The sequence below is a fragment of the Mobula birostris genome, chromosome 24, assembly GCF_030028105.1.
Source record: "Mobula birostris isolate sMobBir1 chromosome 24, sMobBir1.hap1, whole genome shotgun sequence".
Taxonomy (NCBI): Eukaryota; Metazoa; Chordata; class Chondrichthyes; order Myliobatiformes; family Myliobatidae; genus Mobula; species Mobula birostris.
Genome location: NC_092393.1, coordinates 2,816,336 through 2,841,173, shown reverse-complemented (window position 1 = coordinate 2,841,173; position 24,838 = coordinate 2,816,336). Strand labels below are relative to the sequence as shown.

Here is a 24,838-nt window from a genome sequence, read left to right as displayed (position 1 = left end):
AGTTGGAGCCTGGTCTTAGAGGATATTAAGATAACACATATAAAAGGAACGGAAAATGTGATTGCTGACTGTCTGTCAAGGTGTTGACAACTTAAAGTTCTCTGTATTAGCTGAATAGCTGATGACCCTGTACATTAGTGTGTATCTAATAATGTATTCATGCCTATAATTTTTACCCCGGTAAAAATCCTTTGAATGATAGGGGTGTGACGACAAACCAAGTTATCAGAAGGTTGATGCTAATGAAAAGAAATAAGGGAGACAATGGACGAATGTTCAAAATGTTAATGAGAGAGAAGAGAGAGATAACGGAAAAGAAACACAGTTCAGAATATTGACAGACTGGTTGCTTTGAACCTGAACTGTTTGAAGCTTGATGGACAGGCAATACCCCAGCAGGGGGATAAAAAGAACAGGTTCACTAAGGCATGATACACCACGAGATCACGAGATAACGAGACCCTGGAAGAGCGGTGTGCTCCCACAAGCTGATGGGAGTTTGGAGGTTTGGTTGTGGGAACCGACCATAGACGCACAGGGTGAAAAGGTACGATCGGCAGGAAGCTGGTGTGTGTGTCTGCCCTTGCCTGGGTGTCGGGTTCACCGCGGAAGAACGGTCGTATCCGGAACGGAGGGGTCACAGTTGGTGACCACAGAAGACCTTAAAAAGGGTTCGCCCGAAAGCCAACTGCGAAGAACATCAAAGGTCTGCTGAATCAGATTTGCATATCTCTCTCTCTCTCTCTCTCTCTCTCTCTCTCCAATGGCACAACAGCGATTACTGCAAACTGTACTAAGCTGAACTGAACTCTGCGTCACTTGAGACTGATCATTTTACCCCTAGACTGCGATAGAGCTTGGTTGATTCCTATTACCCTAGTTCTGTGTACATGTATGTTTTATCATTGCTAACCTGTTGCATTTATATCCTTACGATTAGAGTACTGTGTTACTTATTTCTTTAGTAAAACTTTATTAGCTTCTGTTAAACCAGACTCCAACTAAGTGGTCCATTTCTGCTGGTTTGGCAACCCAGTTACGGGGTATGTAACAAGATAGAAAGTCAAAGAGGATGCTGGATGAATGGGTGGGACCCTTAATAGTGTAAGGGCCCTGTGTACGCAGCACTCCTGATAAATGTCCCCGATGGATGGTAGGGAGACCCCTATGATCCTTTTAGCCATCCTTACACTCCTTTTTAGGGACTTCTGGTCCAATGCTCGGTTGCTCCCAAACCAGATGGAGATACAACTTGTCAGGGCACTCTCAGTGGTGCTCCTGTAAAACACAGTTACGATAGGTAGGGAGGAATGGGAGCCTCGCTTGCATCAATCTCCTTAGTACTGTGTCTTCTTGGTTGGAGAGGATATGAAAGAGAGGTACCGCTAACTGGAGTGCTCATCCTGGGAGCAGTCATCGCTAGAGTAGTCTGAGTCAGAGTAGTAAGGCTTAGGCTCAACTGTGCTTTGGTGAGAACAGGAAGAGCCATGGATGAGCCATGTATTTGCAGAGAGGGATGGTTCGTCTGCGCTGTCCTGAAGTCCATAATGATATCCTTGGTCTTCTCCAGGTTCAGACTTAGGTTGTTGTTCTCACACCAATCCATCAGATGCTCCACTTCCTCTCTGTACACTCCCTGTTTCCTCAACTCATTCGTCAGCAGCCAATATCCTTTAAATATCAAGTCTGAAATCCAATGTTTTTGTTGAGTCATCATCTCATAATTTCTGATTGTGCAATGTGGAATTGGTTAACCGTGGCAACTCATAGGCCAAAGTATTCATGCCATAAATACATTCTTCAAGCCACCTGTATACAAATGTGCCAGTGTTTAGCCTGAAGCTCAGTATCTTAATGTTTTTTTTGATGAGTACTGTGATCTGTAAAAGTGTGTCAGTTGTGATACACCACATTTAGACTCAACTAAAATTAAAGCTGCTTAAAGTAGTCAGGGATCATGAGTTTATGCAGGATGCAGCTTCGTACTTGTGAATTACTTGGATTCATATAGAAGTTGTGTTTACCTGTATGTCCCTAGAACGTTGTATGCAATAAGATAAACATCTCTGAACTAGCCAAATCCATTGTTCCAACCTGAGAACCATATAGAATCTGATTTGTTGTTGGTCAGTATTGAGCAATGTGTGCTTGTTGACCCTGGTTGGACAACATTTTTCCACCAGAGTGACTTTCATAAGTTCAGCTAGTGTGCGATTGGCTTTGATTATAAAGCACTAATATAGCACAGCCTCATCCCGTACAGGTGTCATCTTCCTCTGTATTTACTAGCGAGATCTGTTACATAGCAAGAAGGATTAGGAACTGTTGCTACCTCGTAGCTAGCTGTGTGCTGGCGAAGATTAACTCAACCCAATGCACAACAAGGAGCAAAAAGGGCCATGTCTGTGTCTATGTTCACTTTAATATATTAGTGCTCTCACTAAGATTAATTTGCTAAATTAGAATGGACACCAAAACTGAGGTAAGTTAAGTGAATTGTTTTTATTTTATATAAACTCTGATCAAAATGATTGTAAAATGTGAAAGTATACAATTTAGTCCCAAATAAAAAGAACAAATGATTATAGTTTTCAGTAAGGCACAAGTTAGTTGAAGCCACACATGAGAAGCTGATTATATAGAACTAACATTACTTATTTTAGTTGGCATGAAATTTCTTATGATTTAAAAAACATATAACATTATGTAAATCTGAGGTTATAATATTGGCTTTTGGTTAAACTCAGGTGTTGGATCTTAAGTGCCCTTGTAGATTAATATAGGCTTGCGGTGTATGCAAAACAGAATCCATCTTTCTTGTAAGGCATCTCTGTTCATCAATATCACATTATTAAAAATTGAGTTTTTTGGCTAAGTATGCGAGTGTACAAAATTTTTAAAAGTTAAAACTGACTGGCTGGTGAAATGGGTAGAGAATTAAAATTAGGTAATGCCTACCTTTCTGATCTCCATTTTGCCTAGTTGTCAACTCAGAAGGTTGTGGCTTGATGCCTATGTCAAGGCTTGGCTGAACAACCCAAACTGACATTTTTTTCCTAACTTGATCTACGGTGAAGGAAAATCATTTTTTGAACCCCAATCCAATCTGAGCCTCACACATGGTAGACGTCATGGGGTAGAGTCCATGATATGTTATACAGTGAGAGATTGGTGTCATGGGCCAGAAATGATCTTTGAATTCATGTTAAAATGGTGTAAGATGTGCAATTCATTAATGGATTGGGTAAGTCCTTGCTGAATGAAGTGGCAGATCAGAGTTCATCATATTGCAATTATAGATCATCAAATTTATAATTGGATGGGGTACATTAAGTAGATTAGATCAGCCTCTGTATAGGAGTAGTCAGCAGAACATCTATGGAATGATTCCAGCTGCGGTTCCAGGAACGGGGCTATTAGATTTTTCAAAGGAAGGCATCATATGCTGAGGGCATGTTGGTTGTACTCAGTCAATCCCATTCTCATTTGTGGATCAGAATTCCAGCTTCTCTTGACAATGTAGGAAATCCTATACACCGATTCAGAGATGTGGACTTTGTATCCCAGTTTTTTTCCTGGTAATTCTAAAATGTACTTGCCCTGTTAATATGGGTAATTGGACCGTCTGCAACAAGCCCAGCTCCAAAAGGGGGCAATGTTCTCTACAAATAAGGAGTATAGAGGTCAAGGGGTTTTGCCAGAATGACGTCTGAGCTAATCAGTTCAACTGCAGGGACAAATTGCACAGAAGACTCAAGGGGATCTAAGCTAAGATTGAGAGTATAGTTGCAGAGAAATTATTTCCTGTCGTGAATGAGTCAGGGTAGAGATATAACTTGCAATTACAACAAGGCGATTCAGGACAGAAACTTTTCCACACAAAGGGCAGTGGAAAGTTGAGAATTTCTCACTCACAGAACTGCCGTGGAAGGGGATTTTTTTTGTTAGGAGTAGGTTTCTCTACTCAGGTCACCAGGTTTTTGTTTGTGAAAGGTACAAATGATTAAGAAGCTGAATGTTATTAAGATGCAAATCGGGCATAGTCTAATTGAATGTCGGAATAGGCCAAGGGGCTGACTGGCTCCTTATACTTCGTGTTTCTGAGTTCGTGGTGGGGAAGGCTGAGCCCCACATTCCTTGGTAACATCGGGGGGACAGTTCTCCTGCTTGGGCAGATGATGATAGGAACCCCTTGCTGACCCCCTCTGTGGGCTTTGTCACTCGGGCCGCAACTTCAGCTGCTGTTCAATGTTCTCCCTCAGATTATATTTTAGAACCTGTAGCAACAAAAATTAGAATAGTCATCCTTGTAAAAATTCAGATACAGACATTTCCCACGATTCTGACCAGATTGAATTTCTTCTATAAAGGAGGTCACTCACCCACGGAGTTTCTGCCAGAACTCAGAGCAATCCCGTTCTATTCCCCACACACCTCTCTATAGCCCATTCTCCATCACAGTCCTGTGACCTCACCACGAATCTCCCAGCACCTCCTATGCAAAGGCTAATTCACAGTGATGTACAAAACCACACTGAGAATTGAACCTGGTTCACTGAGGCTGAAACAGCAGCACTACCCACTGAATTGCTGCATCATTTGCCAACGTCCAAACTCAGACTAAATAGCACATTCACAATATTTTTAGCCTCGGCACTCAATTACAGTGTCTCCATCATCACCATCTATCTCACTACAGTCCCACTTCCCACCTCACCACATTCCCCCCCCTTGATGCCACATCTCCAACTGCTCTCCATATCCTCACCCCCAGTATATAAGACCATAAGAATTAGGAGAAGAATAAGCCCTTTTGGCCATTGAGTCTGCTCTGCCATTTCATCATGGCTAAACCATTTCCCTCTCAGCCATAGGAAACATCTGCTCCACGTCCACTCTGTCGCGGCCTTTCAACACTCCATAGGTTACCCGCATGGCCGTGCCTGCAAACAGACAACACCAGAACTGTGCTTTTATCACGCTCAGGTTGGTACGAATGCTAGGAAATGCCATTCGCCTTGCAGCTTCAACAATGCCTGTGCATCGGGACATCAGAGATCTGTGAACCCCAGGGGTTCCAGCTGCCAGGGTTGTCTACTGTTCATTACAGACACCCTTTCAGGGCAATGCTTCGTATGTGACAAGGGTGCTCAGGTGAGTGGGTAACGCATAATAGTGGCTACTTTTGATGGGAGGTGTTTAGCACCTTCTGCAGAGATGAGATGGCTGAGAAAGGCAATGGTATGTCATGACATATATCAGTGATAATAAACTTGATTTTCATTCAGCCTCAACCACTTCCTCTCACTGCTAGTTCCATATATCTCCAACCCACCGTTGCCCCGCAGGTTCTTGTTAAACCTTTCAGCTCTAGTTTTCAATTTTTCAACTCTGGATGAAAGACTGCTGTCCCTGTCTAAACCTCTCACTTCATATATCATGGAGCAATAACACTTTATCGATTTTAATCAACAGATGGATTGTTGGGTCAGTGCTTAATTATATAAATACATATTAATCCTTTCCATTGTAAGTTATTAGAACCAATTTGCTCCTTTTGTACATACCTTTCCAGTGGTTGTCAGAGGGAAATCCTTCACAAACACAATGTATCGTGGGATTTTGAAGTGGGCGATCTGTGGGAGACAAAGAGGCTGGAAAATTCAAACACACTTTCTCTCCCTAACTAAGGAGCAGTGAAGTGACTGGATGTGGGAACTTTGGTGAAATTACCTTGCAGTGATTATCAACCTTTCCCAGTAGAACTATTTGTTAGTATTCATTCTGTCACAGAGATCCACACAATGTATGCTACAATCTGGAGGTAATAACCTTTATTTAGCTACAGACCAATGTGGATCTTTTGGTGTGAAGACCTGCCTGATCATTTGGTAATTAACATTCAGATCCCCAATCCCTCCTCAAATGCAGGAGACTTTTTGAAGAGAAAACCTCTCCATTTACAAGGAACAAGCAGCTTCTCAACTTTAAGGGTTAAATTTCCTAAGTCTCCACATGCATTGGAAATCTCATTGGATGGAAATGAACTTGGGACTCTCCTGATCCAACTTTAATAGCTTGAAAATCCTGAACAATCAATTGTCAGTGCCTTGGCCTCCGTGCCTGACTCTGCTGCAAACAAAAGCAGCACGGCCTCTGATTGTGTGTCCTAGCTACTCTCTCTGAGCCTCCCCCTGAATGCACAGTGGGGAAAGATGTTGCTGAGACATTTTCAGCTGTCACACAAGTAGAATTGGGATGTCCCTTGTTACATGTACCTGCCCTTTGCAGTAGGCCTTGAGCTCCTCAGCGGTGCACTCCATTCCATCATGCAGTTTCACACAGGCACAGACCTCTTCTCCCATCTTGTCATCACGAACTCCAATCACCTGCCAACAGAATGTACATGTAGCTCCCATTAATCAGTCTCAGCCTCCTTGGATCTCTAACCACTTACTGAACTGTAAGAGCACTAGCTTCACACAATCATCTCCTCATTACTTTTCAATTCACCTCAATGGTGGACTGCTCAAGACTGAATAGTTACCTTCTGTTCCTTTACGTATAGCAATGTCCCTATCTACTGCTCGGAAACAGACTTACAGGGCAAGAAGAGTTAGGTGCAGAGTAAAGTTCTCTGCATGTTGTGCTAACAGTATATCATAACATCAGTGTTAAGATGGCTTCTCCAGTGCCAATCTAGTATTTTTTTCCAATCTGAGTGAAATAACTCAAGTTAAAATAATCTAAATATTGTATTTCATGTACATTTATAGAACCACAGAAACAGGCCTTTTGATCCACCTCTTCCAGTCAACTTTGGTGCCTAGACTTCCTAATCTCATTTGCCTATAATAGAGTCAGTGCATCGCAATGTAGTTTTAATAATCATTGGTTAGACTAAACTTGAAACTTTTTTATTGGATAGGAGGCCATTTGTCCTATTATTCTTGTGTTGATTCACTGAAAAAGCTGCAACTTCACCCCACTCCTGTATACTTTACCCCTGGCCCTGAAATTATTCTGAACCTTACACTTTAATCCAGTTCCCTTTGTAAAGTCATAAAGAAATAAAATTTCCTTTCACCTTGAACTCTTTTTCCATTCAATTAATAATTACCAGCTGTTGACTTCTTGCCAGAGAAAGTAGTTTCTCTGTAATTAATCCAAGAAAACCTATCATGAATTTTATTCTTGGACATTGCTTGGTATGGCAACTACTTTGCCCACAACTGCAAATAAGTGCTGAGAGCTGTGAACACAGCACAGTAGAGTATGGAAACCAGCCTTCCCTCCATGGGATCTGCCTATACTTATTGCTGCCTTAGTAAAGCAGCTAACATAATCAAGGACCCTACCCATCCTGGACCTTCTTTCTTTCCTCCCCCACCCATCTGGTAGAAGATGCACCAATTGGAAACACCAATGGCCAGGAATGGAGAAGTTTATAGCAAGTGGTTGATATGGCCCAGTCCATCACAGGAAAAGCACTCCCCACCATTGAGCATATTTACAAAGAGAGCTGAATCAAGAAAATAGCACCCACCATCCAGCAGGCCAGGCAGCATCTGTAGGAAGAGGTACAGTCGACGTTTCGCCCAAAATGTCGACTGTACTTCCTATAGATGCTGCCTGGCCTGCTGCGTTCCACCAGCATTTTGCGTGTGTTGCTTGAATTTCCAGCATCTGCAGATTTTCTGGTGTTTGCGTTTTTAGATCCACTATCCAGGCTACTTTTGCTATTACCATTATAGATTGCACATCAGGGGGTTCAAGAACAGTTATTACTCTGTAACCATTGGGCTTTGATAACTTCACTCATCTCAAATCTGGACTGATTTTACAACCTACAAGGACTCTATAACTCAAGTTCTTAACATAACTTATTTTATTTGCATAATTTGTTTTATTTTGTACATTCGTTGTTTGTCAATGATTAGTTAGGATAGTTTTTCATAAATTTGATTGTTTTTCTTTATTCTTCTGTAAATGCCCACAAGAAAATGAATCTCAAGGTAGCATATGGTGATATCTATGTACCTTGATAATAAATTTACTTTGATTATGACTTTGGAAGCACATACCACCGGGTTCTAGGACTACTTTTATCTTGGTGTTATAAGACTTGAATGGCTCCCCTTGTTCAATAAGATGGAGTCTTGATCTCACAATCTGCTTTACTATCTAACTGTACTACACTTTCTCTGTAACTGTAACACTTTGTTTTCCAATCTGTTACTGTTTTCCTTTGCATTAGCTCAGTGCACTGATAAGTTTGGATGACATGCAAAACAAAGTTATGACTATAATAAACTAATATCAATATCATTCTCTTTAACCAAAGAATACTTTTAAGTTTCACAAACTCCACACTCTGTCACCCCTACTACTATTCTTGTAGAATCCCCCTTCACACCTTCTCCAATCAGCATTGGGCACAAACTCCATATGATGCTTGATTCATGATAGAAATGTTTACCACTGCTTCCGTACTTTTGTGTGATTGTACCCCTTACTTTCACTTCAAAGACAAGGCTATCGATGACATGGGACACTTTGAATATTGTGAACAGTTTTGGGCTCCTCATCTTAGAAAAGATGTGCTGGCTTTGGGGAGGGTCCAGAGGAGGTTCACAAGGATGATTTCAGGAATGAAAGGGTTATCATACGAGGAATGTTTGATGGCTCTGGGTCTGTACTCACGGGAATTCAGAAGGATGGGGGAAATCTCATTGAAACCTTTTGAATGTTGAAAGACCTAGTCAGAGTAGATGTGGAAAGGATGTTTCCTGTGGTGGGAGAGTGTAGTACAAGAGGGCACAGCCTTAGGATAGAGGGACGCCCTTTCAAAACAGATGTGGAAGATTTCTTTAGCCAAAGGGTGGTGAATTTGTGGAATTTGTTGTCACATGCAGCTGTGGAGGTCGGGTTGTTGGGTGTATTTACGGCAGAGATCGATAGGTTCTTGATTGGACACGGCATCAAAGGTCACGGGGAGAAGGCCAGGAACTGGGGTTGAGGAGGAGGTAGGAAAAAAGGATGAGCCATGATCAAATGGCAGAGCAGATCTGATGGGCCAGATGGCCTAATTCTGTTCCTGTCTTATGTTCTTAGCTCCTGACTGCTGACTTGTGTATTTTAAAGACCACCAGCAACTGCACTGTTTTGATTTATTTATTGATTGATTGATTGATATACAGCACAGAATAGACTTTTCCGGCCCTTCGAGTCACGCCATCCAGCAATCCTCCAATTTAATCCTAATCTAATCTCAGGATAATTTTACAATGACCAATTAATTTACCAACTGGTACATCTTTGGAATGTGGGAGGAAACTGTAGCACCTGGAAGAAACCCATGGGGTCATGTCCAAACTCCTTACAGGCAGCAGCAGGAATTGAATCCAGCTCGCCTGCACTGTAAAGCATTGTGCTAACCACTGAGTCGCCCCGTTAAACCCTTGCTGTGTGTTTATCCATAGCCTTGTGGTGACCGTTGACTTTCTGATGTTAGCGCAACGTTTGCAGGAACATGGTTAAAGATCAGCTCCAGAGCAACTGGGACTGGCGATTTCCACACACACACACACATACACGCGTACATGAATCGACCCTCCTGGGACATACCTGCACCTCAGCTACTTTGGGATGCTGGTGGAAGAATGCCTCTATCTCCACAGGGTAAATGTTCGCTCCTCCACGGATGATCATGTCTTTAATTCTGCCAATGATCTTGCAGTATCCATACGGATCAAGCATGCCAACATCACTGAAAGTGCAGAAACAATAAAGTTCAATTTCAGAATTCAAAGTACATTTTTTAATCAAAGTACATATGTATGTTACCACATACTACACCGAGATTCATTTTCTTACAGGCATGTACAGGGAAAAAAAAGAAATACAATAGGATTTATGAAAAACTATACGTAACAAAGACTGACAAACAACTGAACTGCAGAAGTAAACAAACTGTGTAAATAAAAAATTAATACTGAGAACATGAGTTGTGAAGAGTCATCAAGAGTCTGTAGGTAATTAAGAGAATCAGTTTATAGTTGTAGTGAATGAATTTATCCATGCCAGCTCAGGAGCCTGTAGCTGGTTGTGTGAGAGCTAAGGCTTCTGTAGGCTTTTGCCTGTAACGGACTGAGCTGCATCCCGCCACTTTCTGTAGCCCTTTCCATTCCTGGGCATTGATTTTTCCATACTAGGCTGAGATGCAATGATTTAGGATACTCTTCACTGTGCATCTCTAGAAGTTTTTCAAAAGTTTTGCTGACACGCACAATCTATGCTAACTTCTAAGAAAGTAGAGGTGCTGTTGTTCCCTCTTTGTGATGACACTTATGCTGATTCCAGGATGATATGTTAATACCAATGTTAAAGCTATTGACTCCCTTTTCCTCTGTTCCCCTAGTGAGGACTGGCTCATGGGCCATAAATTCACTTTGTATTCTTCTGGCTGTGACCGGAGGCCATTGGTTATTGGAGATGGTGTTTAGTTGCCAGTTTTCTGTATGTAACTGAGGATCAGAATTAGAATCTTACAGTTCAGCTCACTGTGTCTACATTAAGCAGTTGGTGTATAACCTGCAGTCTTTCAGTCAATGAAATAACCGGGCCACACCAGAGTGATGTCCCCCAGGTTCTAGTCTTGGTCAGAACCCAGTTAACCTCTGTAGGCCAAGGAGAGTATTCAAGTGGTATAACAGATCCCTGTATCCTCCACGAGGTACCTCAGCAGGAATGTCCCAGCATGAATGATAAAATGGACTCGACCTCTCAATCTGCCTTGCACCTCATTCCCTGTCTGCATTGTACGTCCTCTGTAACTGCAAGCCTATATTCTGCATTCTCTTGTGTCCTGCTTACTTGAACTGAGAGACTGAATACAGGAGCTCACACTGTATCACACCTGCTTCAAAATAACTGACTTCCCAATCAAAAAAAAGTACTTTCAATGCTTTATTACGAAACTAGCAAAGATGAATGATCTTCAGTGATAAAAACCTAAATTAAGAGTGATTAGTATTCAAATTAGTGTAATAAGCAGTCAACCAAAAAAAAGATGGCACCTAACAGTGACACCACTATTTGCATCTTTGGAAAGGATCCCGGCGGGAACGGAAAAAAAGATGGTGGTCCTGGAACATCGAAGGAAGCCCCGATAACTATGGAACTAATGAAGAAACTTATAGAAGATACAGTTACTCAAAGACTCGCCGCAATTGAAGGAGTGTTGAAGATGATTCTGAATCATTCAGACATGAAATCAATCAACAACAAGCTAGAATCTCGGAACTAGATGAAGATGGCTGCAAAAGGGATTGAAAAATTGAAGCTCTTGAAAAAAGTTTAACTTCGGTAACTCAACAGCTGGAACATTATCAAGCTAAGACTATTGATCTTGAAAATCGCTCTCGACGACAGAATTTGCGAATAATTGGTTTTCCTGAAGATGTTGAGACAGGAGATCCTACCAAATATTCCTCTAAATTGTTAAAGGATGTGTTCGGTCCGGATATATTGGAGGAGCCCCCACTGTTAGATCGTGCACACCGTACTTTTCGCTTTAAACCAGAGAAACTGGCCAGACCGAGACCAATCATCGTTTGGTTTCATAATGTCCGTGATGAGGAACGAGTGATTCGAGCTGCTCGGCACAAAGGCATGATTGAGCTTCAAGATTTTAAGTTCCGAATTGTCGAAGACTACAGCCAAGATGTATTGAAAAAATGGATGGCTTTTAAACCACAGATGTCAGAAATTTATCATCAGGGCTATAAAATAGCGTTACTGTTTCCAGCCTGTTTGAGAGTTGTTATGCCGGACAATTCTCGTAGCCTATTTAAAACTCCGATGGAAGCCCGAAGTTTCCTTAACAATCTGTCTCCCTCTGCGGAAGATTAATTAATGTATCATTTTTTTTTCTTTCTCGTGTTTGATTTGTTTTTTCGTTTCCTTTCTTTTTAAAGGAAAAAAAAAGTTAATTTTTAGTTTGTAAAAGTAGAACTTTATACTTTGAGGGCTTTTGCCTTGATCTTGTAGTGTAGGTATGCTCTATATTGTCAAATGATATTATGCTTTTCTGTTAGTGATCTTGCATATCTTACTCTTTATATTTTTTTCTTTTTGAAAGTTATTTAGTTACAATTTTAGTGCTTGTTTTCTTTTCTTTCTGAGATGTTACTGGAGTATTATATTTTAAGATGGTGGATTGTTTTCTTCTTCTTCCTAGAATCCTCTCTTTTTTTTAATGTCACTTCCGATCATTTACATACGAAAAATCAATAATATGATCTGGCACTTGACTTTTTTTTGGAAATACAAGTAAGGAGTAACTATTCTATGCTTGTAATCATTGTAAGCTTTTTCTTTTCGTTATAGTAACCTTTTTTTACTTCTTTGAATATGGGTGGTATTTCTTATGATAAACATATTTCTTTTGGGTTGCCTTCTGGAAAGATAGGGTTAGAATTAGCTATAGATTTAGCACTGGCCACTTTCTGGCTTTTTTTGCGGGAGGAGGGTGGTATTATTGTTCTTATTTTTAATTTATTTTTGTTTTTTAAATAGGCTGACCTGAAACTACCAAAATGTCCAAAATGTCGTAACTTCTGGTTCCTCTTTGGACCCTTTTTTCCTCTTCCAGGGTCATGAGTTTGTACTCTGGTTAATCCTTTACATACCTTATGCTCGAGCTCATTACGATGGATAAGATTATTAATTTGGTTTCTTGGAATACAAGTGGTTTAAACTACCCGATTAAACAGAAGAAAATTTTTAAAGTATTCCATAGGGTGAATGCTCACATTATCTTTGTACAAGAAATTCATGTCCGGAAAGAGGATAATCAGCGTTTTTTTAGATTCTGGAAGGACTAACAGTACCATTCGAATTCACAGGCCAAAGTAAAAGGTGTTTCTATTTTTATAGATCCGTCAATTTCATTTCTGCACCATGAGATGACTTCTGACCCGAATGGCAGATTTTTGTTAATTATTGGTTTGTTATTTAACAAAAAAGTTGTTATGCTTAATGTCAATGCCCCAAATGTTGGCTGTCCCGATTTTTTTAAGAATCTCTTTACATCTCTTCCTAATTTAAATGACTATGGTTGATCATGGGTGGAGATTTCAACTGTTGTTTAAATCCTTTGATGGATAGATCCATGTCCAATCAAGTACTTCCGAATAAATTGGCTACCCTTATTAACCCTTTTATGACTGACTCTTGAATCTCAGAAATTTGTAGATTCTTGCATCCGAATGAGAAAGAGTTCTTGTTTTTCTCACATGTATATCATCACTATTCAAGAATTGACTATTTTTTAAATCGATTCTCGATTAATTCCTCTTGTTACTGGTTGTGAATATGATTTCATTGCTGTTTCTGATCATGCACCATTGAAATTATCTATTAAGTCAAGGGATACATCTACTAATTCTAGACAATGGTGATTTAATACCACTTTGCTTCAAGACTCTGATTTTGTCAGGTTTATTGAGGAACAGATTAATTTTTTTCTTCACAACAAATTCTACAGAGGATATTTTCAGTGGGACATAATAGGATACTTTTAAAGCATATATTCGTGGACAAATTATTTCATATACTGTGGGATTAAAAAAGTGAACTAATAATGAAATATTTAAACTGGTTGACAAGATTAAAAAAATTGACAAGAAATATTCTATAGCCCCTAATCAGGAGCTTTATAATCAGAGAGTTGAACTTCAAATGGAACATAATCTCTTACTATCATCTTCAGTTGAAAGTCAATTAATCAAAACTAAGAAGCAATTCTATATACGTGGTGATAAAACTGGGAAACCATTGGCTAATCAATTGAAATTGGCCTCGGTTAAACAACAGATTGTTAAGATTCGTAAACAAGATGGCACTTTGACGGTTGACCATGGTGAGATAAATAAATCCTTTCAAGAATTTTACACTCCCTATATCAATCAGAATTTCCTGATGACTCCACGGTAATGCATCAATTTTTAAAGAAATTGAATATTCCAAAATTACCATCTAATGAATGCTTAAAACTAGACGTACCTATTACAGTAGAGGAAATAAAAAATGCTATTTTTTCGATGAACTCAGGTAAAGCACCTGGCCCAGATGGATTTACAGCCGAATTTTAAAATTTTTTTCTACTACACTGACTCCTTGGCTATGTAGAGTTTTTAGGGATGCAGTATCTATAGGTAAATTACCACAATCTTTTTATCGAGCTTCTATTTCCCTAATTCTCAAGAAAGATAAGGATCCTACTGAATGTGCATCTTACAGGCCTATATCTTTGCTGAATGTGGATTCTAAGATTTTTTCTAAAATATTGGCAATGAGATTGGAGAATGTATTACCTCAAATTATTTCTGCGGATCAGACTGGATCTATTAAAAATCGTTACTCTTCTTTTAATATTAGGAGATTAATGAATATTGTTTATACTCCTTCACCCAGAATTCCAGAATGTGTTATTTCATTGGACACTGAGAAAGCTTTTGACAGAGTTGAATGGAATTATTTATTTAACACCCTTGAGAAATTTAATTTTAGTTCGATATTTATATCTTGGATTAAACTGATATATCTCACCCCTTTGACTTTGGTATTTACTAACAATCAAAGATCTCCTCTTCTTCATCTATTCCGTGGTACTAGGCAGGGCTGACCTCTCAGTCCATTACTGTTTGATATTGCTTTGGAACCGCTAGCTATTGACATTCGTGACCCCCCTAATATATTTGGCATCACTCATGGAAATGAGACTCATAAATTATCACTATATGCAGATGATCTACTATTATATATTTCTAACCCAGGGAAATCTATTCCGGCCGTATTAACTTTGCTTGCTCAGTTTAGTAGTTTTTCTGGTTACAAAGTGAACCTAGGTAAGAGCGAACTTTTCTCATTAAATATGCAGGTTTCCATTTATAGATATTCTCCATTCAGAGTGACTACTGACTATTTTACTTATTTGGGAATTAAAATTACTAAGAGACATAAGGATCTCTTTAATTTCAACCTTTCACTATTAATTAATCAGGTTAAACAACTGATTACTAAGTGGTCCCCATTGTTTCTATCACTGATGGGCCGAATTAATGCTATTAAAATGATTATTTTACCTAAATTTTTATACTTATTTCAAACGATATCAATTTTTATTCCTAAATCCTTTTTTGATACTATTGATTCTAAAATTTCCTCTTATTTATGGCAAAATAAAAATCCCAGATTAGGTAAAAACTATTTACAGAAGTCCAAGAAAGATGGTGGTTTAGCACTGCCTAACCTAAGATTTTATTATTGGGCAAATAATATCTGATATTTAATATTTTGGACACAAGATTGGAATATAACTCCAAGCCCACACTGGGTAAACCTTGAAGGCTACTCTGTACAAGGGTTCCCTTTAGCTTCCATTTTAGGAACTTCACTTCCTTTTGTACTAGCTAAATTGAATAAACAAATGGTTAATCCAATAGTTAAACATACATTGTGAATATGGTTTCAATTTTGTAAATTTTTTGGTTTGAACAAATTTATGTTATCAAATCCTATTATATCTAATTTCTTTTTTCAACTCTCGGTTATGGACCAAGCCTTTTTGATATGGAAAATGAAAGGTATAACATGTTTTCGTGACTTATTTCTGGATAACTGTTTCATGTCTTTTGAACAGTTATCTAAGAAATTTGATTTGCCTAGATCCTGTTCTTTTTAGATATTTACAAATAAGAATTTTTTAAAATACTACGTTGCCTACCTTTCCGACTTCATACCCTACTGATATCACTGATGAAATTTTAGGTTTAAATCCTCTCCAGAAGGGATTAATAGCAGTTATCTATGATATAATTATGAAATTACAGCCAGGTATATCTGATAAAATTAAAAATGAATGGGAAAGGGAACTTCAACTTTGTCTACCTATAGAGAAATGGGATAAAATTTTTCAATTAGTTAGTTTTTCCTCTATATGTGCTAAACATACATTAATACAATTTAAAGTAGTACACAGAGCTCATATGTCTAAAGATAAATTAGCTTGTTTTTATTCCCATATAAACCCTATTTATGACAGCTATCACTCTGAGGTAGCTTCTTTAACTCATATGTTTTGGTCCTGTCCTCTCTTGGAAAAATATTGGAAAGATATTTTTGATATTATCTCAACAGTTCTATGTTTTGATTTACAACCCCATCCTATTACGGCGATTTTTGGATTGCCAATGGTAGAACATAGATTTTTATCTTCTTCAGCCTGTCGAATGATAGCTTTGGTAACTTTAATGGCCGGGAGATCCATTTTATTGAACTGGAAGGAGACCAATCCTCCTGCTACATTCCAATGGTTTTCCCAAACTATATTAAGTTTAAATTTAGAAAAAATTAGAAGTGATATCTTTGACCCTTTGGTTAAATTTGAAGAAACTTGGAAACCTATTATGCAACATTTTCATATGATGTAACTTGACCTTTCCAAATCTTCTTTATTAACTTAAAATATATGAATAGAGGAGCGGAGTTGACGACATTACTGAACGTGTTCAATCTAAGATATTGGTCTAGCCCTGTTTTGTTCTGTTTGCTTTTTTTGGGTTTAGTATTTAGTTCTTTTTTTTCTTTTTTTTTGGGTTTTTTTTCTTTTTATTTCTTTTTCTTCTTTATAATTAATTTCATCATGAGTTTGGAAGTCTATCATACCTATGTTATTTGAAATCTTTTTTGTACATGTTTATTAATAATATTATTCCAATCTCTTTGTATCAACATTGTTATTGTGTTTATTGTGCAGAAAGATGGCAGGTGGAGTTTAATGCTGAAAAATGTGAGGTGTTACATTTTGGTAGAACTAATCAAAATAGGACATACATGGTAAAGCATTAGAGAATGCTTTAGAACAGAGGGATCTAAGAATAGTGGTGCATAGTTCCCTGAAGGTGGAATCTCATGTGGATAGGGTGGTGAAGAAAGCTGTTGGTTTGCTGGCCTTTATTAATCAGAGCATTGAGTATAGGAGTTGGGATGTAATGTTGAAATTGTATAAGGCATTGGTAAGGCCAAATCTGGAGTATTGTGTACAGTTCTGGTCACCGAATTATAGAAAAGATGTCAATAAAATTGAGAGAGTACAGAGGAGGTTTACTAAAATGTTGCCTGGGTTTCATCTCCTAAGTTACAGAGAAAGGTTGAACAAGTTAGGTCTTTATTCTTTGGAGCATAGAAGGTTGAGGGGGGACTTGACAGAGGAGTTTAAAATTATGAGGGGGATTGATAGAGTTGATGTGGTTAGACTTTTTCCATTGAGAGTGGGGAAGATTCAAACAAGAGGGCATGGGTTGAGAATTAGAGGACAAAAGTTTAGGGGTAACATGAGGGGGAACTTCTTTACTCAGAGAGTGGTAGCTGTGTGGAATGAGCTTCCAGCAGAAGTGGTTGAGGCAGGTTCGATGTTGTCATTTAAAGTTAAATTGGATAGATATATGGACAGGAAAGGAATGGAGGGTTATGGTGTGAGTGCAGGTCTGTGGGACTAGGATAGGGTAAGAGTTCGGCACGGACTAGAAGGGCCAAGATGGCCTGTTTCCGTGCTGTAATTGTTATATGGTTATATGGTTTATAATTTTGAAAATTAATAAAAAGATTTAAAAGGAAAGGAAATGGGACCCACTCTCAGGGCCCCATGACCAGCCATTTTTCGTTATGTCAAGGACACGGCCTGGAAGACTAGTGCACCTTCAGGGTGCTGGATTTTTGTGGCTCTGGAAGTGGGTGAATTCGAGGTCAGTGCCACTGCCTGATGTGTCACAGAAGCAGGGAGCTGGCTGCTGGCTGTGTGCCCAGAGACCTGAGATCTTTGGGCACAGAGCTTGGAAAAAGCAACGCAACAGACTTTTAACACCATAAATCAGCGAGTTATTTTCTTATGTCTCCCCTCTCACTGTGAAATAGGGACATCTCTTTTTCCCTTATTAGGGAGAGAGAGAGAGCCTGTAGTATGTCGAATTGAAACCTATTGAAATTACCTCGTGGCTCACTCCCACTCAACTAGACGACGCTAAATTAACTAAGACAAAATGTGAGTGCATAACTATATTCGTTTGATTCTAGCACTCCCTAACCCACATGACAAATTACCCATAATAAACGCACAACACAAAATACCATAAGATATAGGAGCAGAATTAGGCCATTTGACCCATCGAGTCTGCTCTGCCATTTCGAAGGTTTCAAAGATACATTTAACGTCACAGAAATGTATACAATATACATCCTGAAATGCTTTTTCTTTGCAGCCATCCACAAAAACAGAGGAGTGCCCCAAAGAATGAATGACAGTTAACTGTTAGAACCCCAAAGTCCCCCCCCACCGCACATAAGCGTTAGCAAGCAACGATCCCCCCTCCTTCCACCAGCAAAAAAAACATCGGCACCCACCACTGAGCACTCGAGCCTGCAACAAAAGCAAGAGTAAAAACACAGACCTGCAGTACTCCAAAGACTACACATTTCACCCGGTATTTGACATACCACAGGCTCTCTCTCTCCCTAAAAATGGAGAAAGAGATGTCTCCATTCCACAGTGAGAGGGAGGACATAACAAATGACTTGCTAGTTTACGATGTTAAAAGTCTGTTGCATCGCTTTTGCCAAGCTCTGTGCCCTAAGATCTCTGGTCTCTGGGCACACAGCCAAAGATCTTCCAGCTCGCACGACACACTGGTCTGGGAAATGGACCTTCGATCTGCCCGTCTCCAGAGGCCCGATCTCCTAGGCCTCCAAAGGCGAGCTGAACTCTTAGACCACACCCTTGGCATATCAGATAATGGCCAGTCATGACACCCTGAGAACGGGTCCCATTCCCACAAAGAACCGAAATCAGTGTGTAACTCCAGGTCAGGGTCTTCAAAAGAATCCTGAAATGGAAAAATAAAGATATTAAAGATGGAATTAGAGCTGTTTCTGAGGATGCAAGAAAAGGAGTTGTCGTTTAGCGCCATCTTGACTAAGCTCCACCCTTCGTTCCAATCAAGGCTGATGAATTTCATAGATTCACCTTTTTCTGGCTAAAGAAATTGCTCCTCATCTCCATTCCAAAAGGACACCCCTCTATTCTGAGGCTGTGTCCTCTGGATTTTAGACTCTCCTATCATAGTAAATGTCCTTTCCACATCCACATTATCAAGGCCTTTCACCATTTGATAGGTTTCAATGAGTTTACCCCTCATTCTTCTGAATTCTAGTGAATAAATGATCAGAGACATCAAATGCTCTTCATATGACAAGCCATTCAATCCTGGAATCATTTTTGTGAATCTCCTTTGAACCGTCTCCAGTTTCAGCACACTCCTTCTAAGTTAAAGGGCACCAAACTGCTCACAATATTCCAAGTGAGGCCTCAACAATGCTTTATTTTGTCTCAGCATTACATCCTTATTTTCATATTCTAGTCCTCTTGAAATGAATGTTAACATTGCAGACTCAAAATGTAAATTAACTTTAAGGGAATCCTGCACAAGGACTTCCAAGTCCCTTTGCGCGTCAGTTTTTCATATTTTCTCTCCATTTAGAAAATAGTCAGCCCTTTTACTTCTTCTACCAAAGTGCATGACCATCCACTACCTAACACTGTATTCTATCTGCCATTTCTTTGCCCATTCTCTTAATCTATCTAAAACCTCTGTAGCGTTTCTACTTCCTCAAAACTACCTGCCCCTGCACCCATCTTCATATCATCTGCAAACTTTAAAACAAAGCCATCAATTCTATCATCCAAATCATTGACATATAATGTAAAAAGAATCGGTCCCAACACAGGTCCCTGTGGAACACCATTAGTCACCGGTTGCCAGCCAGTAAAGGGTCCCTTCATGCCCACTCTTTGCCTCCTGCCAATCAGCCACTGCTTTACCCACACTAGAATCTCTCCTGTTATATCATGGGCTCGTAGCTTGTTAAGCAGCCTCTTGCATGGCACCTTGTCAAGGGCCTTCTGAAAATCCAAGTACACAACATCAACCGATTCTCCTTCATCTATCCTCCTTGTAATTTCTTCAAATAATTCCAACAGGTTTGTCAGGCAGATTTTCCCTTGAGGAAACCATGCTGACTATGGCCTATTTTATCATGTGCTTCCAAGTACCCTGAGACCTCATCCTTAATAATTGACTCCAACATCTTCCCAACCACTGAGATCAGACTAACTGGCCTATAGTTTCCTTTTTTCTGCCTCTCTCCCTTCTTGAAGAGTGGAGTGACATCTGCAATTTTCCAGTCTTCCTGAACCATTCCAGAATCCAGTGATTCTTGAAGGATTATTACTAATGCCTCCATGATCTCTTCAGCCACCTCTTTCAGAACTCTGGGGTGTAGACCATCTGGTCCGGGTGATGTATCTACCTTCAGATCTTTCAGTTTCCCAAGAACCTTCTCTCACGTTATGATAAATTCACACACTTCATACCCCCTGACACCTGGAACTTCCACCATACTGCTAGTGTCTTCCACAGTGAAGGCTGATGCAAAATACTTAATTAGTTCATCCACCATTTCCTGTCCACCATTAATACCTCTGCAGTATCATTTTCCTGCAGTCCAATATCCACTCTCACCTCTCTGTTATATTTTATGTATATGAAGAAACTTTTGGTATCCTCTTTTAAATTATTGGCTAGCTTACTTTTGTATTCCATCTTTACCTTCTTAATGACATTATAGTTACCTTCTGTTGGTTTTTAAAAGCTTCCCAATCCTCTAACTTCCCACTAATTTTTGCTCTATTATATGGCCTCTCTTTGGCTTTTATGTTGGCTTTGACTTCTCTTGTTAACCATGGTTGTGTCATCTTTCCTTTAGAATATTTCTTCCTCTTTGGAATATATATATCCTGTGCCTTCTGATTGCATCCAGAAATTCCAGCCATTGCTGCCAGCGTTGTTTTCCAATCAATTCCTGTGAAGTCCTCTTTCATGCCTCTGTAATTGCCTTTACTCTACTGTAATACTGATACATATGACCTTAGCTTCTACTTCTCAAATTTCAGGATAAATTCAATTGTATTATTGTATAATTGTATTTCCTCTAAGCGTTCTTTTACCTTAAACTCTCTAATCAATTCTGGTTCATTGCACAACACCCAGTCCAGAATAGCTGATCCTCTTGTGAGCTCAACCATGAGCTGCTCTAAAAATCCCTCTTATAAGCACTCTAGAAATTACCCCTCCCGTAATCCAGCACCAACCTGATTTTCCCAATATACCTGCATATTGGAGTCACCACAACTATTGTAAGATTGCCCTTTTAGCATGCATTTTTTATCTCCCAGTGTAAATTGTAGGCCACATCCTTACCACTGTTTGGGGGGCTGTATGTAACTCCCATCAGGGTCTTTTTACCCTTGCAGTTCCTTAGCTCTATCGACAATGATTCAACGCTTTCCAACCCTATGTCACCTCTTTCTAATGATTTGATTTCATATTTTTACCAACAGAGTAACACCACCCCCTCCTGTCTGGCCTTTTGATACAATGTGTATCCTTGAACATTAAACTCCCATCCACAATCTTCTTTCAGCTATACCTGCCAATCTGTAACTGAGCTCTAAGCCATCTAACCTTATTCCGTATACTGTGTGCATTCAAAGATGTATCACCTTCAGTCCTGCATTCACCCTTTTTGATTTTGTCTGCATTTTACATTGCAACTAATCCTGTTGACTTGTAATTCTGCCCTATCAATGGCCTCCCCTCATTACACATTGCTTCTTTATGTAAACCATCTACCTCATCTTCAGCACTATCATCCGCATTTCCCACGACACTTCTTGTATTGAAGTATAGGCCGCTCAGGACACTAGTCACACCATGCTCAACCTGATTCCTGACCTTGTCTGAGGTCTCAGCAACATCTGCCTCCACAACCTCTCCATGAGCTGTTCTGACACTCTGGTTCCCATCCCCCTGCAACTCTAGTTTAAACCCCATCGTGCAGCATTAACAAACCTTCCTGGTCCCTCCAGTTCAGTGCAAACTGTCCCTTCTGTACAGGTCCCACCTTCCCTGGAAGAGAGCCCAATGATCCAAAAATCTTACACCCTCCCTCCTGCACCAATTCCTTAGCCAGATTATATTAAACTGTATAATCTTCCTAGTTCTGGCCTCACTAGCAGGTGGGTACAATCCTGAGATCACAGCCCTGGAGGTTCTGTGCTTACTCTCTGAACAGCTTATGCAGAACCTTGTCACTTGTCCCACCCATGTCATTGATACCTACATAGACCATGACTTATGGTTGCTCACCCTCCCACTGACCCTGTGGTGCAGAAGGGTGGGACGGAGAAGAGGAGAGCTGTCGTCATTGGAAACTCTATAGTCAGGGGAGCAGACAGGAGATTTTGTGGACGTGAGAAGGACACCCGCATGGTTTGTTGCCTCCCGGGTGCCAGGGTCCGGGATGTCTCTGACCAGGTGCACGACATCCTGGTACGAGAGGGAAAGCAACCAGAAGTCGTGATACATGTTGGGACCAACGACATAGGCAGGAAGAGGGATGAGGTCCTGAAGTGTGAGTTTCAGGAATTAGGCAGAAGGCTGAAGAACAGGACCTCAAGGGTGGCGTTCTCAGGATTGCTGCCAGTGCTACGTGACAGAGATGGTAAGAATTGGAGGAGATGGCAGTTGAATGCGCAGCTGAGGAGTTGGTGCAGGGAGCAGGGTTTTAGATTTTTAGATCATTGGGATCTCTTCTGGGGAAGGTGGGACCCGTACAGATTGGATGGGTTGCACCTGAACTCGAGGAGGAGCAATATCCTTGCAGGTAGGTTTGCTAGCATGGTTCGGGAGGGTTTAAACTAATTTGCGAGGGGGATGGGACCCACAGTGATAGAGCAGTGAAAGAAGTGCATGGAGTAAAGCCAGATCTAACATACAGAGAGGCTTTGAGGAAAGAGAAGCAGAACAAACTGTGTAAAGACAGTAAGGTAGAAGGGCTGAAATGTGTGTACCTCAATGCAAGAAACATCAGGAACAAAGGTGATGAACTGAGAGCTTGGATACATACATGGAATTATGATGTAGTGGCCATTACAGAGACTTGGCTGGCACCAGGGCAGGAATGGATTCTCAATATTCCTTGATTTCAGTGCTTTAAAAGGGATAGAGAGGGAGGAAAAAGGGGAGGAGGGGTGGCATTACTGGTCAGGGATACTATTACAGCTACAGAAAGGGTGGGTAATGTAACAGGATCCTCTTTTGAATCAATATGGGTGGAAGTCAAGAACAGGAAGGGAGCAGTTACTCTACTGGGGGTATTCTATAGGCCCCCTGGTAGCAGCAGAGATACAGAGGAGCAGATTGGGAGGCAGATTTTGGAAAGGTGCAAAAATAACAGGGTTGTTATCATGGGTGACTTTAACTTCCATAATATTGATTGGCACCTGATTTGTTCCAAGGGTTTAGCTGGGGCAGAATTTAAGTGTGTCCAGGATGGATTCCTGTCACAGTATCTGGACAGGCTGACCAGGGGGAATGCCATACTAGATCTAGTACTAGGTAATGAACCGGGTCAGGTCTGTGACGAGAATACACATAGATTAAGATGTTAGCTGTCCTGTGCTGGCACCACTGGGATCAGCAGTTGGTCTGCCACCTGTCCTCAGGAGAAAGAGAGATAAGGAAAACAATGGAGCAGCATTTGGAGATGTTAATGAAGGGACGGGAGAGTTTAACGGAAGGAGAGCTGTCAAGATCGGCTCCCCCTTTGAACCCTGAACTGTTTGAAGTGATGGACAGGCGATACCCCAGCAGGGGGATAAAAAGGGACAGGTTCGCTAAGGCAAGACACACATGACACCACGAGGTAACGAGACCCTGGAAGCGGTGCGTCTCCCACAAGTCGGTGGGAGTTTTGGAGGGCTGGTCGCGGGACCAAGCCATAGACGCACAGGGTGGAAAGGCACAATCAGCGGGAACCTGGTGTGTGTCCGCCCTTGCCTGGGTGCCAGGTTCACTGCAGAGAAACGATCGTATCTGGAAACGGAGGGGTCACGGTCAGTGACCTCAGAAGACATCACAAAGGGCTCACCCGAAAGCTGACTGCGAAGAATATCGAAGGTCTGTGTGGAAGCCGTTTGAATATTCATTCGTTTTGCTCTCTCTCTCCTTCCCCCCACTGTCCAGCTCTCACGGCAGTGATTACTGCGAACTGAACTGAATTCAATTGAACTGAACTTTGCGTCACTTTGAAACTGGTCATTTACCCCTAGATGACGATAGAGCTTGATTGATCCTGTTATCCTAATTCTGTGTACATGTGTGTTTATCATTGCTGAACTGTTGCATTTATTATCCTTTTGATTAGAGTACTGTGTTGCTTGTTTCTTTAATAAAACTTTCTTAGTTCCAGTAATCCAGACTCCAACTGAGTGATCCATTTCTGCTGGTTTGGCAACCCAGTTACGGGGTACGTAACATAAGTGGGGTTCTCGTCCGCGATTTTGAAAGCTAAATTTGGGACGGAGTAAATTGATTGGGTTAAAATTCCCGAAAGAAAGAAAAGACAAAGAGGAGAAATGGAGGTTGAGAAATTTATAAAGGCGCCGACCTTGGAGGCATTAGAGGATGCCAGAAAAGCGGAATTGGCAGCTGTGGCCAAACGGTTGAATCTTGCTAAGGGGAAGTCGACAATGAGGAGAGAGGAGATACACAGAGCTATCGTAGAGCACGATGTATTTAAAGGTGTGTTTCCCCAAGGGGAGCTGGAGGTGATATCTATTGGAAAATCTGGTGGAGATGCAGTACAGGTGCAGCTTGAA

The 24,838-nt window shown here is 40.5% G+C and overlaps 1 protein-coding gene across 1 annotated transcript in view; it reads right to left on the bottom strand.

Moving 5' to 3' along the window:
- Positions 1-2,483: 2,483 nt before the first annotated feature.
- The window catches only part of LOC140187433 (medium-chain acyl-CoA ligase ACSF2, mitochondrial-like), a 174,413-nt gene continuing 152,058 nt past the window's right edge, over positions 2,484-24,838 (bottom strand). Inside the window, exons 9-12 of the mRNA XM_072242756.1 lie at positions 9,628-9,769; positions 6,279-6,389; positions 5,568-5,636; positions 2,484-4,277 (exon numbers count right to left, since the gene is read on the bottom strand). Of these exons, the coding sequence (XP_072098857.1) occupies positions 4,218-4,277; positions 5,568-5,636; positions 6,279-6,389; positions 9,628-9,769 (382 nt within the window). The 3' untranslated portion in view covers positions 2,484-4,217. The remainder of the gene's footprint in view (positions 4,278-5,567; positions 5,637-6,278; positions 6,390-9,627; positions 9,770-24,838) is intronic.